The sequence below is a fragment of the Cannabis sativa genome, chromosome X, assembly GCF_029168945.1.
Source record: "Cannabis sativa cultivar Pink pepper isolate KNU-18-1 chromosome X, ASM2916894v1, whole genome shotgun sequence".
Classification (NCBI taxonomy): domain Eukaryota; kingdom Viridiplantae; phylum Streptophyta; class Magnoliopsida; order Rosales; family Cannabaceae; genus Cannabis; species Cannabis sativa.
In genome coordinates, this window is record NC_083610.1 from 69,742,618 (window position 1) to 69,754,054 (window position 11,437).

The 11,437-nt window shown below is 37.6% G+C and overlaps 3 protein-coding genes across 3 annotated transcripts; 2 read left to right on the plus strand and 1 right to left on the minus strand.

The window, feature by feature from the left end:
- Nucleotides 1-3,941: 3,941 nt before the first annotated feature.
- Nucleotides 3,942-4,991, plus strand: LOC115725456 (uncharacterized). Its single transcript, XM_030654988.2, has one exon. It carries the CDS (start codon nucleotides 3,942-3,944, stop codon nucleotides 4,989-4,991), a length of 1,050 nt encoding a protein of 349 aa, XP_030510848.2.
- A 126-nt stretch (nucleotides 4,992-5,117) lies between these two features.
- LOC115723577 (SKP1-like protein 1B) lies at nucleotides 5,118-6,292 on the plus strand. The gene is made up of 2 exons (XM_030653066.2): nucleotides 5,118-5,586; nucleotides 5,869-6,292. Exons 1-2 carry the CDS (start codon nucleotides 5,287-5,289, stop codon nucleotides 6,040-6,042), a joined length of 474 nt encoding a protein of 157 aa, XP_030508926.1. The 5' UTR covers nucleotides 5,118-5,286; the 3' UTR covers nucleotides 6,043-6,292.
- A 294-nt stretch (nucleotides 6,293-6,586) lies between these two features.
- Nucleotides 6,587-9,980, minus strand: LOC115723574 (CO(2)-response secreted protease). Its single transcript, XM_030653064.2, has 7 exons — nucleotides 9,465-9,980; nucleotides 8,974-9,378; nucleotides 8,371-8,890; nucleotides 8,172-8,272; nucleotides 7,830-8,069; nucleotides 7,605-7,719; nucleotides 6,587-7,494 (listed from the first exon to the last, which is right to left on the minus strand). Exons 1-7 carry the CDS (start codon nucleotides 9,653-9,655, stop codon nucleotides 6,730-6,732), a joined length of 2,337 nt encoding a protein of 778 aa, XP_030508924.1. The 5' UTR covers nucleotides 9,656-9,980; the 3' UTR covers nucleotides 6,587-6,729.
- Between the last annotated feature and the right edge of the window lie 1,457 nt (nucleotides 9,981-11,437).

Consider the following 11,437-nt stretch of genomic DNA (forward strand, 5'->3'; position numbering starts at 1 on the left):
TTTGGTTGGTGGTTCAGTGCTATTGACCTATCCCGTCGGTACAGGCTGGAGTATGACCAGCAGCCGGAGTATGACCGGTTCGACCGATCAGGAGGATACTTGTCAATAGTACCGTCCCTGTGAACGTTCAAAACTCAGTACCATGTTGGACATGGCAGTAGTGGCTCAGTACCATGTTGGACATGGCAGTAGCGGGACTCAGTATCGTGTTGGACACGGCAGTTAGAATTATGTATGATATTATTATGCTTTTCTTACTGAGTCTGTCGACTCACAGTTTATGTTCATGTGTAGGTAAAGGCAAGGCTATAGCTGATGGACCGTGAGCGAGCTTATGAGATTGTACATGTCGGGGCGGTTAGGCCTGGAGCGTACGATCCTCGGGACAGCAAGGCTGAATTTTTGTAACTGGTCGTTAGACGACTTTTAATTTTATGTAATAGTTAAACAGTTAAAACTTTTGTAAATGATTTTATAAATCGGGATCCCGAGTCTTTTGTAATATGGTTTATAAGTTTAATTAAAAGGCAAAATTTTAATTAATCACGTTTTTCCATAAACCTCGTTGATTAGCAACGAGCTGCACAGTACGTTTAAAAATCACGTAATACGCCTAAGGTAGTTAGGGTGTTACAGTATTGGTGGCTTTTGAGTTAATCCATTCGCTTAAACATTTGAAAAGAGGTAAAGAAGGTTACTCAGCCATTAAATTAGATATGAGTAAGGCATTCGATAGGGTGGAATGGCATTTCATCGAAGGAATGATGACTGCTATGGGTTTCCACCACACGATAGTGGATATGATCTACCGCTGCGTATCTATTGTTTCGTACTCTTTTCTCATAAATGGTTCGTCCCATGGGGAAGTGTTACCAACTCGAGGCATACGCCAAGGAGACCCTTTATCCCCATATTTGTTCATAATATGTGCTGAATGTCTCTCTAGATTGTTTCAATTTGAAGAAGAATCTGGCAACTTATCTGGTTTGCGTGTTGCTCGTGGAGCTCCTGCAATTTCTCACCTATTCTTCACGGATGACAGCCTAGTTCTATGCAAAGCTAACACCCGATTTGCTGAAGCCATACGAAGGTCCTTAAACACCTACTGTAGTGCCTCGGGACATAGATTAAATGCAGCAAAGTCAGTTCTCTCCTTCTCATCAAACACTTCTCAGCATATTCAATTGAACTTTCAACACATCATGGCTATGCCCATACAGCCATGTCATGAAAGATATTTGGGGTTGCCATCTTACTCAGGAAGGGATAAAAAATTGCTGTTTGCTGATATTAAGGACAAGCTTTGGAAATTTCTTTCCTCTTGGCAAGAACAACTTTTCTCAATTGGTGGTAAAGAGGTGTTGTTAAAGGCAGTTGCACAGTCGATACCAACTTATGCCATGAGTTGTTTTCAACTATCTAATTCACTCATTGATCAAATTGAGGTCATGATGAATAAGTTCTGGTGGGGTCTAACTCTTCGGGTACAGGTATCAATTGGAAAACTTGGAATGCTCTTTGTCAATCTAAAGTAGAAGGTGGCATGGGATTTAAGAGTTTCGTTCACTTCAACCAAGCTTTACTCGCTAAGCAAGCATGGCGAATTTTTTCAGATCCTAATTCCCTTCTTTGCCGTGTTCTCAAGCCAAGATACTTCAAGCATTCTCACTTTTCTGGATGCCGGTTCTGGAATCTATCCTTCTCTAACTTGGAGAGGCATAGTATGGGGCAAAGAACTCCTAATTAAAGGTCTAAGATGGAAGGTTGGGGATGGTCACAACATTAGTTGTGCTACTGACCCGTGGATCCCAGGTGTAACTTATTTCAAGCCTTTGCTTTTCAAAGGAAGTGACAGAAATATGAAGGTAGCAGATCTGGTTATGGACAATGGTAGATGGGATTTTCCACTCCTCCAAACTCTCTTCCTTGATTCGGATGTAGACGGAATAATGAGCATCCCCCTCTCTTTTTTTCACCAAACTGATCACCTCCTCTGGCATCATGAAAACAATGGTTGTTATACTTGTTGGGTTTTATGCCCTAAATAAAACTCATTTCAATATAATCAGATTTACTTATTAATATAGATCAGAAATAACATTTAATGTTGCATAGTTCACATGATTTATTTCATGATTATATGTACATAATGTATAAATTCATCTGAAACCCTTTTCACATACTTGATCCTGTTTATTGTGCCGTCAACACATTGGAAAGTAAACATGACTATGTGAATAAAGTTTCCTAGATTTATCAGACACAGGGTTTTACTGATATGATAATCTACAACAGAGTTTACTTGCATTTGGAGAAGTGCTATGTTCTTTCCAGAGCATTGGTTAAAGTAAAGCTCAGGTTGGATGCATGGAGTATGCATCGGAAGGGACCGATATTGAACTTTGACTTAGATTTAATTAAACTTACCGTAAAATCTATTCAAGTCAATATCGCCTAGTTGATCCTAGATCAAATGATCTTAATCCTGTTATGATTAGGCTCAATCTTGAAAGGCTATTCGTGTTCCTTGAATTGTTAGTTAAGCATACCTTTTGGTCAGGGTGATACGTACTTTTTGGGAACACGGTAGTGCAATTGAGTGGGAGCGCTATCATAAACATGGAATCTATAACTTCTATCTGGCGAATAGTAAGCAAAGGATGATCTCCTTCAAGCTTGACCAAACGAACATAAATGGTGGAGTACTCATTTCACATAAGCTGAAATATCATTTATACAGGGTCAAGTGTTTTAAGGAATAAATACATTGTAGGGTGTAACGGTAATTTAATCCCTTTACAGTGTAGATCATTCATATAGAGGATCATTGATCACATTAGGATTATAACAATGGATAACTAATGATGTGTCTATATGGTGGAACATATAGAGCATTCTATATACTGAGAGTGCAATTCTAAGTTCTATGCGTGGATTCAACGAAGAATTAATAAGTTAGTGAATTTTAGTGCTAAATTCTTGATCTACTTATTGGAAGCTCGGTTATATAGACCCATGGTCCCCCCACTAGTTGAGATAATATTGCTTGTAAGACTCATGTAATTGGTTTTGATTAATCAATTATAATTCTCAAATTAGACTATGTCTATTTGTGAAATTTTCACTAAGTAAGGGCGAAATTGTAAAGAAAGAGTTTATAGGGGCATATTTGTTAATTATGATACTTTGTATGGTTCAAATAATAAATATGATAAATGACAATATTATTTAATAATTATTTATAGTTATTAAATAGTTAGAATTGGCATTTAAATGGTTGAATTAGGAAATTGGCATTTTTGAGAAAATCAGATACAAAAGGTGTTAAAATTGCAAAATTACAAAACCCAAGGCCCAATCCACTAATGCTTGGCCGGCCACCTATTGTAGGTTTTTAAGTTGATTTTTTCATTATTTTAATGCCATATAATTCAAACCTAACCCTAGTGGAATGCTATAAATAGATAGTGAAGGCTTCAGAAAAAATTAGACTTTTCTTCTGACACTTTCTGAATCAGAAAAACTGAGCCTTCTCTCTCCCTATCTTTAGCTACCACTTCTTCTTTCTTCTTCCTTTGAATTTCGAAATCCTTAGTGATTAGAGTAGTGCCCACAGACATCAAGTGATACCTCAATCATAGTGAGGAAGATCGTGAAGAAAGATCATCAGCAAAGGAGTTTCAGCATCAAAGATTCAGAGAAAGAGATCCAGGTTCAGATATTGATAATGCTCTGCTACAGAAAGGAATCAAGGGCTAGATATCTGAACGAAAGGAGTCATATTATTCCGCTGCAACCAATGTAAGGTTTCTTAAACTTTATATGTGTTTAATTTATCGTTTTAGAAAGTTCATATTTAGGGTGTTAATAAACATACTTGTGAGTAGATCTAAGATCCTGGTAAAATAATTTCCAACAATACTGTCAAGTCTGGCTATAAAATGGCCTTACTCCTTGAAGATCAGCAACCAAACACCAGCACCTCTGCTGCAATGTTGTGGTGGAAAAAATTCTGGTCTCTCTCCATTCCGTCTAAGGTTCATATCTTTCTTTGGAGAGCAATCCAAGACTGTTTGCCGGTCCTTGATATCTTGCATACAAGACATATCAGTGACACCGACTTCTGCCCATTATGCCACCGTGAGAAAGAGACTATACTGCATGCTCTCTTCCATTGTAAGCGACCAAGGAAATTCTGGCGTTTATCCACCTTTGCTGTTAGAAATCTCCTTCAAACACATGTTCCACTCAAATATATTTTAATCCATGTCTCCACGATCTGGTCTAACTTGGAACTAGAACAATTTGCTTGCATTTTATGGAGTCTTTGGACAAAAAGAAACAAGGAGCGCCATGGTTCAAAAACTCAACTGACTGAGTTGTTGCTTTTCAAGGCTATGACCTATCTTGATGATTTTCATTCAGCCCGAGGTGCAAACAACACACAACAGCGGACAATGTCGAAGCATCAGTCTCCTGCCCCACCACATGCTGCGATACCATCTTCAACTGTTCCAAAATGGTTGAATCCGACTTCAAGAAGACTGAAACTCAATACGGATGCGGCTGTAAACAAAGCTACTCAAATTACTGGTTTTGGTGCTATACTAAGAAACAGTAGTGGTGATTGTATCGATGCTATGTCAAGGCCTTTTCCAGGCTGTTTTAAACCAGAAATTATGGAAGCTTTAGCTCTGCTTCATAGCCTGCAATGGCTCAAGGACCTTCGGATGCAAGTGGATTACATTGAATCTGATTCACTCTTGCTGATTAATGGCTTGAAATCCCAACAAGCCACAATCTCTGATTTTCACGGCTTGTTGTCTGATATTTTACATTTAGTGTCCAATTTCCCTGGAGTTCAAATTTCACATGTAAAGAGAGGAGCGAATACTGCTGCTCATACTTTTGCTAAATTTGCTCTTTCGGTGGATACTGATTGTCTATGGTTAGAGGAATTTCCACCTCCACTAATGTCTATTGTATTATAACTCTTGGTTTTAATATAGTAGCCTTTTCTCAAAAAAAAAAAAAAAACTATAGGAGTGGTCCCATGGTAGAAATTTTTTTTTTTTTTGAGAATAAATACTATGGTAGAATTTTGCTAAAAATAATATTAATATTTCTTTAAGTTACCTTTTCTTTTCTTTTTTTTTTTTGGTATTCTCAAATATAAAAGTTAGGTTTCTAATTCTATTGTCTTCATCTTCATCCCAATCCGTATCCCTTTCCTTCTCTTTTTCTTCGAATCGATCAGAGCATCCCAGCCCGAGATCGCTTCAATCGATGTCGTCCGGCAGAAAGATTACGTTGAAAAGCTCCGATGGTGAAACCTTCGAGGTCGATGAGGCGGTGGCCTTGGAGTCGCAGACCATCAAGCACATGATCGAGGACGATTGCGCTGACAATGGTATTCCCCTTCCCAACGTCACCAGCAAGATCTTGTCTAAGGTCATCGAGTACTGCAAAAAACATGTCGAGGCTCCTAAGGTCGACGACCGCGCCTCTTCCGTCGACGATGAACTCAAGTCTTGGGACACAGACTTCGTCAAGGTTGACCAGGCCACTCTTTTCGATCTCATCTTGGTTCGTTTCTTCTTCCCTGCTATCCACTGAATTTTATATATACCTTCTTTCATTTTTATTGCATCGATTTTATAGTTAGGGTTTGTAGTGCTTATTTAATTTTGCTGGGTTCGCAGATGGTGTTCTTATGGGTGTTTATTCATAATAGAATCAACTTTGTTGTATAGATTCTCTGAATTATGATGATGTATAGTACTGCATAGTCTCTTCCTGTTTGTGAAATTTTGGATATAATTTGAAGAAATTTTAAGTTTATGAGACGACCCTTTATGGTTTTTCTAGGCTGCAAACTATTTGAACATCAAGAGCTTGCTGGACCTGACTTGCCAGACGGTGGCGGACATGATCAAGGGCAAAACTCCTGAGGAGATTCGCAAGACCTTCAACATCAAGAATGACTTTACACCAGAAGAAGAGGAGGAAGTTCGCAGGGAAAACCAATGGGCATTTGAGTAAAACTTGTTTACAACAAATGAACTACTTTGTTTCTGTGCTCAAGTATTTCTTTTCCTTTTCTCTTTTGGCCTTAATTGGATTTCGAGGTTACTGAATGTTATTGCAATCCAACATGGGGAAAGCCTCCTAGTCCATAAAACTTTGTAATTTAATGCTCCTACAAATCTTCTCAATCTCTCCTTTAGATACTGTGATGTTTATCTGGATCTCTTCAAGTATATGAATGTTATAAAATGTTGTTCTTTATCCATTGTTCTTTTCTTTACTTGTTTGTTCATATTTTGTTATAATCTTTGTTTGAACCTTGGATTGTCTTATATCCAAGAGAGCTTCCTTCCACATCTTTTAACATAATTGTTAAAAGGCTAATCTGAAGGAATCATGGAACCATAGATTTTTGGTTAGTGATGTGACATTCTTTAGTGCTTACTTTAAGAATATTCGTGCTTTTAACACGTATCGAATTTAAATTCATGGGTTTTTCCTAATATTCTTTACAAGGGTCCCCACTTTCATTGTTAGATTATGTACTGATCACAGCAAGTGGTAAAAGTCTATTTTTTTTATCTTTCTAATTTTTATTTAAGATGGAAGTTAAGCATCGGAGTTACTACTACATTTCAATAATTGACTTGGTGGAGAAATCATCATACGATGATTTGTCGCTGTGTGTTTTCTAATCTAGTTTCAGGGGAGTAGCACAAAAGGGGAACGAACATTATACATTTCATTTGTCCAAGAAATCACCCCCATTGAATTCTTTTTCATAACCCCATGAAAGGTGAAAGTCACTTGATAAGTCAATGTCTGATTGTAGCCTTTAAATCGCAATTCATCTGGTTTCACTGTGACGTTTAAGCCACTTGGTGCTTCAATGGTAGCAGTGAAAACTGCTTCATTATCCCCAACATATTTGACGACCCTGCTTATTGTCTTGCTTGCACTCCCATTGAAGTTGGAGATTGCTATTGAGGGATAGTTGATATTTGATATCTTCTCAGAGCTTGAGTCTTCAGGGCAAGTAAAGTTGTTAGGCATAGTTTTCGAGATGAGTTTAATCTTCGATTCGTTATACCCAAAATAGCATAGAAAGTTGAGGTAATCAACAATAGTGGTTTCATAAACCAACCCTGGCTGTAATGGTCCTTCTGTTGTTACTTCACCTGCTCCATAATCAAAGGGTGTGGCCACAGAACCTGAGTCTGTTGTTATTGGAGCTTTCAGATTGTTCAATTGAGTCGCAGTTGTCATGATAGCAGATTTGATTGCGGAGGGACTCCAATCAGGGTGCTGGGACTTTACTGTAGCAGCTACACCAGAAACATGTGGACACGACATGGAAGTACCTGAAATAACGTTGTACAGTGGAGGGTCTTTGCCAGCAGGGGTGTCATCTGTGTCGTTAGCAATCCACGCCGCAAGAATGTTCACACCAGGTGCTGCTATATCAGGCTGCAGAGCAGAGTGTACAAAATAAAGACAAATACTAGTGAGAAATCAGAAAGAAACTTTGGTGTTAGATCCATCGAGGGAAATCAGGGAACGGTAGTGAATAGCCTTGCCTTGATCATGTTAGAGGTAATGTATGAAGGCCCTCTGGATGAGAAATATGCCACAGCAGGAGCTGGTTTATACTCTGTTACCGTCTCAGTTGGTAAAATTGTAGCAACTGGATTCCTATATTGTCAAGCATGAAAACAAAAAAAAAAAACAAAAGCTGGTCTTGATTAACAGAAATATTTGGAACTAAAGAATATATCGTTTTCAATTTTCACCACAATTCTTACTTGGTTGAGTTGATGTAGGAGAGGATATCGGTAGCATCTTTAGAACTGATGACAGTTGCTGGAAAAGCTTTATAATTATCAGCGACAGCCCTTGATTCGTCGTCGATGACAACAACACCTATTCCTCCGAGACTCTTCACTGTATCAATCTTCTCATAGGTTGAATAGCCATCTTTCCTCTCACAGACAACGATTTTCCCCTTAATCGTTGTTGCTTCCAATGAATCATCTTGGCAATTACTGATAATGTTTTGATTGTTCAGTGATTTTCAGATTAGTTAATGACTAATTAGTAGTTGCAGCAAACAAGGATTATTATTTGAAACAAGCAATTTATATTACCTGGCTCTATTGTCATCCCCCTCACTTTTCTTGGCAGACTTGGCGTATATCAATGGGTACTCAGGAGTTTTTTTAAGAGCTGAGAAGTTTATGCCTTCTCCCTGAATTAGTTGATGCTTAACAAGTAAGTTACTTTGAGCTAACATGTAGGACATGATGATGTCCTGTTTTCTTTGAACCAAAAGAAAGAAGAAGATACCTTAATCACTTTGTTTCCACCCAACAAGAGATTGGATTCGAAATCCCGGTCAATTGTAGTAGCTGCAACGGTCAAAATCCAAGGCACAGCATTCGTAACCGTTGATGGTGAGGGTCCATCATTCCCAGCAGAGCACACTACGGTAATCCCCTTCTCCACAGCATGGAAAGCCCCTATAGCAATAGGGTCAGTGTACAAGTCAGGTTGATATGCAGCAGAAGCACCAAGCGAGAGGGAGAGCACGTCGACCCCGTCTTCAATGGCGTCGTCATAAGCCTTCAATATAGTAGAGCCAAGGCAGCCTTGTGGGCTGCAGACCCTGTAGACTGCGATTCTCGAACTAGGTGATCCACCCTTGGCTGTCCCCGTGGCTAGGCCGTAGTAGGAGGCACCTGAGACGGTGCACCCTGCTGCAGTCGATGCCACGTGTGTACCGTGTCCAACTAAATCCCTTGCCGTTTGGTACTCCTCCGGAGTATCATCGTCTTCGTCGTCGTAAAATCTTGCCCCGATCAGCTTCCTGATTAATAACCAAAATAAAAGTAAATAACACGAGAGTTTCTAACTTAACTAAGACTCATTTTGTTTCTTTATGTATATTACTTGTTACAATTGGAGGAGTTGAAGTTACGACCAGCCATGCACTTTCCTTTCCATCCAGTTGGAATGGGAGCCATTCCTTCATCGCTGAAACTTTTCGATTCGGGCCAAATACCCGTATCCAGTATTCCAATGATGGTGTCTCCTCCACCGTTGGATGAAGCAGCAGCAGCATTAGAAGCTGAGGAAGATGTGTTGGAATTTTTATTGGGAAAAGAGTCGATTTTAAGAGCTGTTTGGTACTTGAGAAAATCCCATGAATGAGTTGTGTGTAGCTTTAGCATGGGATCAGGAAAAACCGATACCACACCGGGTTTCTTAGCCACTAACTCTGCTTCTGCTTCTGATAAACGAGCCGCAAAACCAGAGAATCCGTGCTTATAGGTATGCACTAAAGCATTTGCTTTACTATAATATAAAACAAATAGAGTGAATGAATATATAGATAGATATACAAGCAGTCCAAAAAAATGAAAGAAGTTATTAATTATCACCGTCTGAACAAAGAGTTGATAAGTTTAGCATGGTCATCTCTTAAGGAACCGTCGGTTGAGGGTGAGGCTCCCATGTATACGATATAAAGTCCATGGTTATTGCTCCCACCAGCTTGAGCTGCTTTAGTTTCTCTCAACAGTGAGAAAATGAAGGGCACAAATAATAGTAGAAAGAGCAAAATGGCTTTCATGGCCGTTTGTGTAATGTGTATTAATTATTAAGATAATTAAGCAAGTAGTAGTGTGTTAATAAGAGATAATTAGAACCACACTGATTGAGTGACTTATATAAAGAGGTCCAAGGAATATGAAAATGAGTTGGGTGCAAGGTAGTCTTGGACGTTGGTGGGATGTTGTCACGCGTATGCGTATCCATTAGATTAGCCATTTAGATATCCACTCAAAGTGCGGTATTGCTAATCTGATTCTAGTAGTGCCATGCCATTTACAGATATCTCATTATGTGTATTTTATATATTTATATAATTATGTGTGTTTACACATAATGGTGGTGATGGTTATGACTATTTGTGGTGAGTTTACTACAGAAATTATTGGAAAAGAGGGGGTTTGCAACTGAACAAACTCTTCTGATCATTCACGCCCTCTGGATGTAGAGAAATTTGGGCTTTTGTTAAGGGATTGTTTCACAAATACACAAAAATAATAAAAAAATTACAAAAATACAATTTCACAGAATTTTAAGCATTTTTACGATTTTTGTGATTTTATTTATAAAAAATACGGTCCTTTTATGTTGTACTTTTGTTAATTTGTTGTTGATTTTTTATTATCTGTATGTTATTTTTTGTTGTTGTTTTGATATTATTTAGATGTTATTTTTATGTCACTTTTATGTAGTTTTCTTGTTGTGATCGTGTTATTTCTATGAAAAACAAATGTAAAAAAAAAAAAAAAATTTGCAAACGTAAAAATGTAATTTTTTTTTACAAGAAATGGTGTCATATGTAATTATCCCTTTTGTTAATCTATGAGTGGTGACGTGCAGGCTCGCTCTACCTGCACTACCATATGCGCAAAAAGTCCGAGTATTGTTATTGGATACCAGTGGTGCCTAACACCTTTGGACATGTCGCCTTTCGATTGGCTAGTGATACTCACTAAAAGTTATAACATTAAATCATATGAGACTCGATACTTAGTTTGACCAATAACAATATTGACACATAGGAGGGTACTAGGCACCATTGGTGCCTTTTAGCATTTCTCCTCACCCTAAATTGAAGGCCCCTACTTTATTGGGGATTTACATGTTCACCCCATTTTATTTTAAGTTTTTTTATGGGGAGTTTTATTTGCACTTTAAAAATTTATAAATACTCTATTTTAATAATTTTTATATATCTTTAATTATGTTAGATTTTTTTTTTAGATTTTTTTTTTCAATTCATATTCTTAAAAAATATTCCTATTAAGTAAAAATAAATCATACTTCAAATTTTATAACAAAAAATTAAAATAAAAAATTATGTGAAACCACGTGTTGCGTGGTGTAGTGGTAGGAAAGTCTTTACAGGTCTCCTCCCTTATTTGGGTCAAGGGTTCGACTTTCACTTATCCCCTCAATTGTGAGGGATTTATGTTTGCCCCTTGAAGGCTGACTTGCTGTGTGGTGTATCTTTGGGATAGGAATTCTCATGAGGTGTATGTATTGATGACCCAAGTAAGGTAGGATGAGATATAAGACCCCTATAACGTAGTCCTCGAGATTGCCTTACGTTTGAAGGGGTAGAGACGGAATTTGCATCATGGGATCCCTTTTATTTTCTGCAAAAAAAAAAAAATATATTGTGTGAAATTTTATTAGAAAAAAAGAATAAAAAATTATACATGATTTAAAAAATATATATATGAAAATAAATTAAAATAAGTATTGAATTTAACACAAAATAATATGAGAAAAAAATTAAAAGAATATTAAGAGTGATTTTTAAAAATTATTTTAAGCTTAA

Coding starts and splice junctions, on each gene's coding strand:
- LOC115725456 (XM_030654988.2), top strand. CDS start 3,942: ATGGCCTTACTCCTTGAAGATCAGCAACCAAACACCAGCACCTCTGCT.
- LOC115723577 (XM_030653066.2), top strand. CDS start 5,287: ATGTCGTCCGGCAGAAAGATTACGTTGAAAAGCTCCGATGGTGAAACC. Junction 5,587..5,868: donor CTCTTTTCGATCTCATCTTG/GTTCGTTTCTTC, acceptor TGGTTTTTCTAG/GCTGCAAACTATTTGAACAT.
- LOC115723574 (XM_030653064.2), bottom strand. CDS start 9,655: ATGAAAGCCATTTTGCTCTTTCTACTATTATTTGTGCCCTTCATTTTC. Junction 8,273..8,370: donor GTGGAAACAAAGTGATTAAG/GTATCTTCTTCT, acceptor CAACTAATTCAG/GGAGAAGGCATAAACTTCTC. Junction 8,070..8,171: donor GGGGATGACAATAGAGCCAG/GTAATATAAATT, acceptor AAACATTATCAG/TAATTGCCAAGATGATTCAT.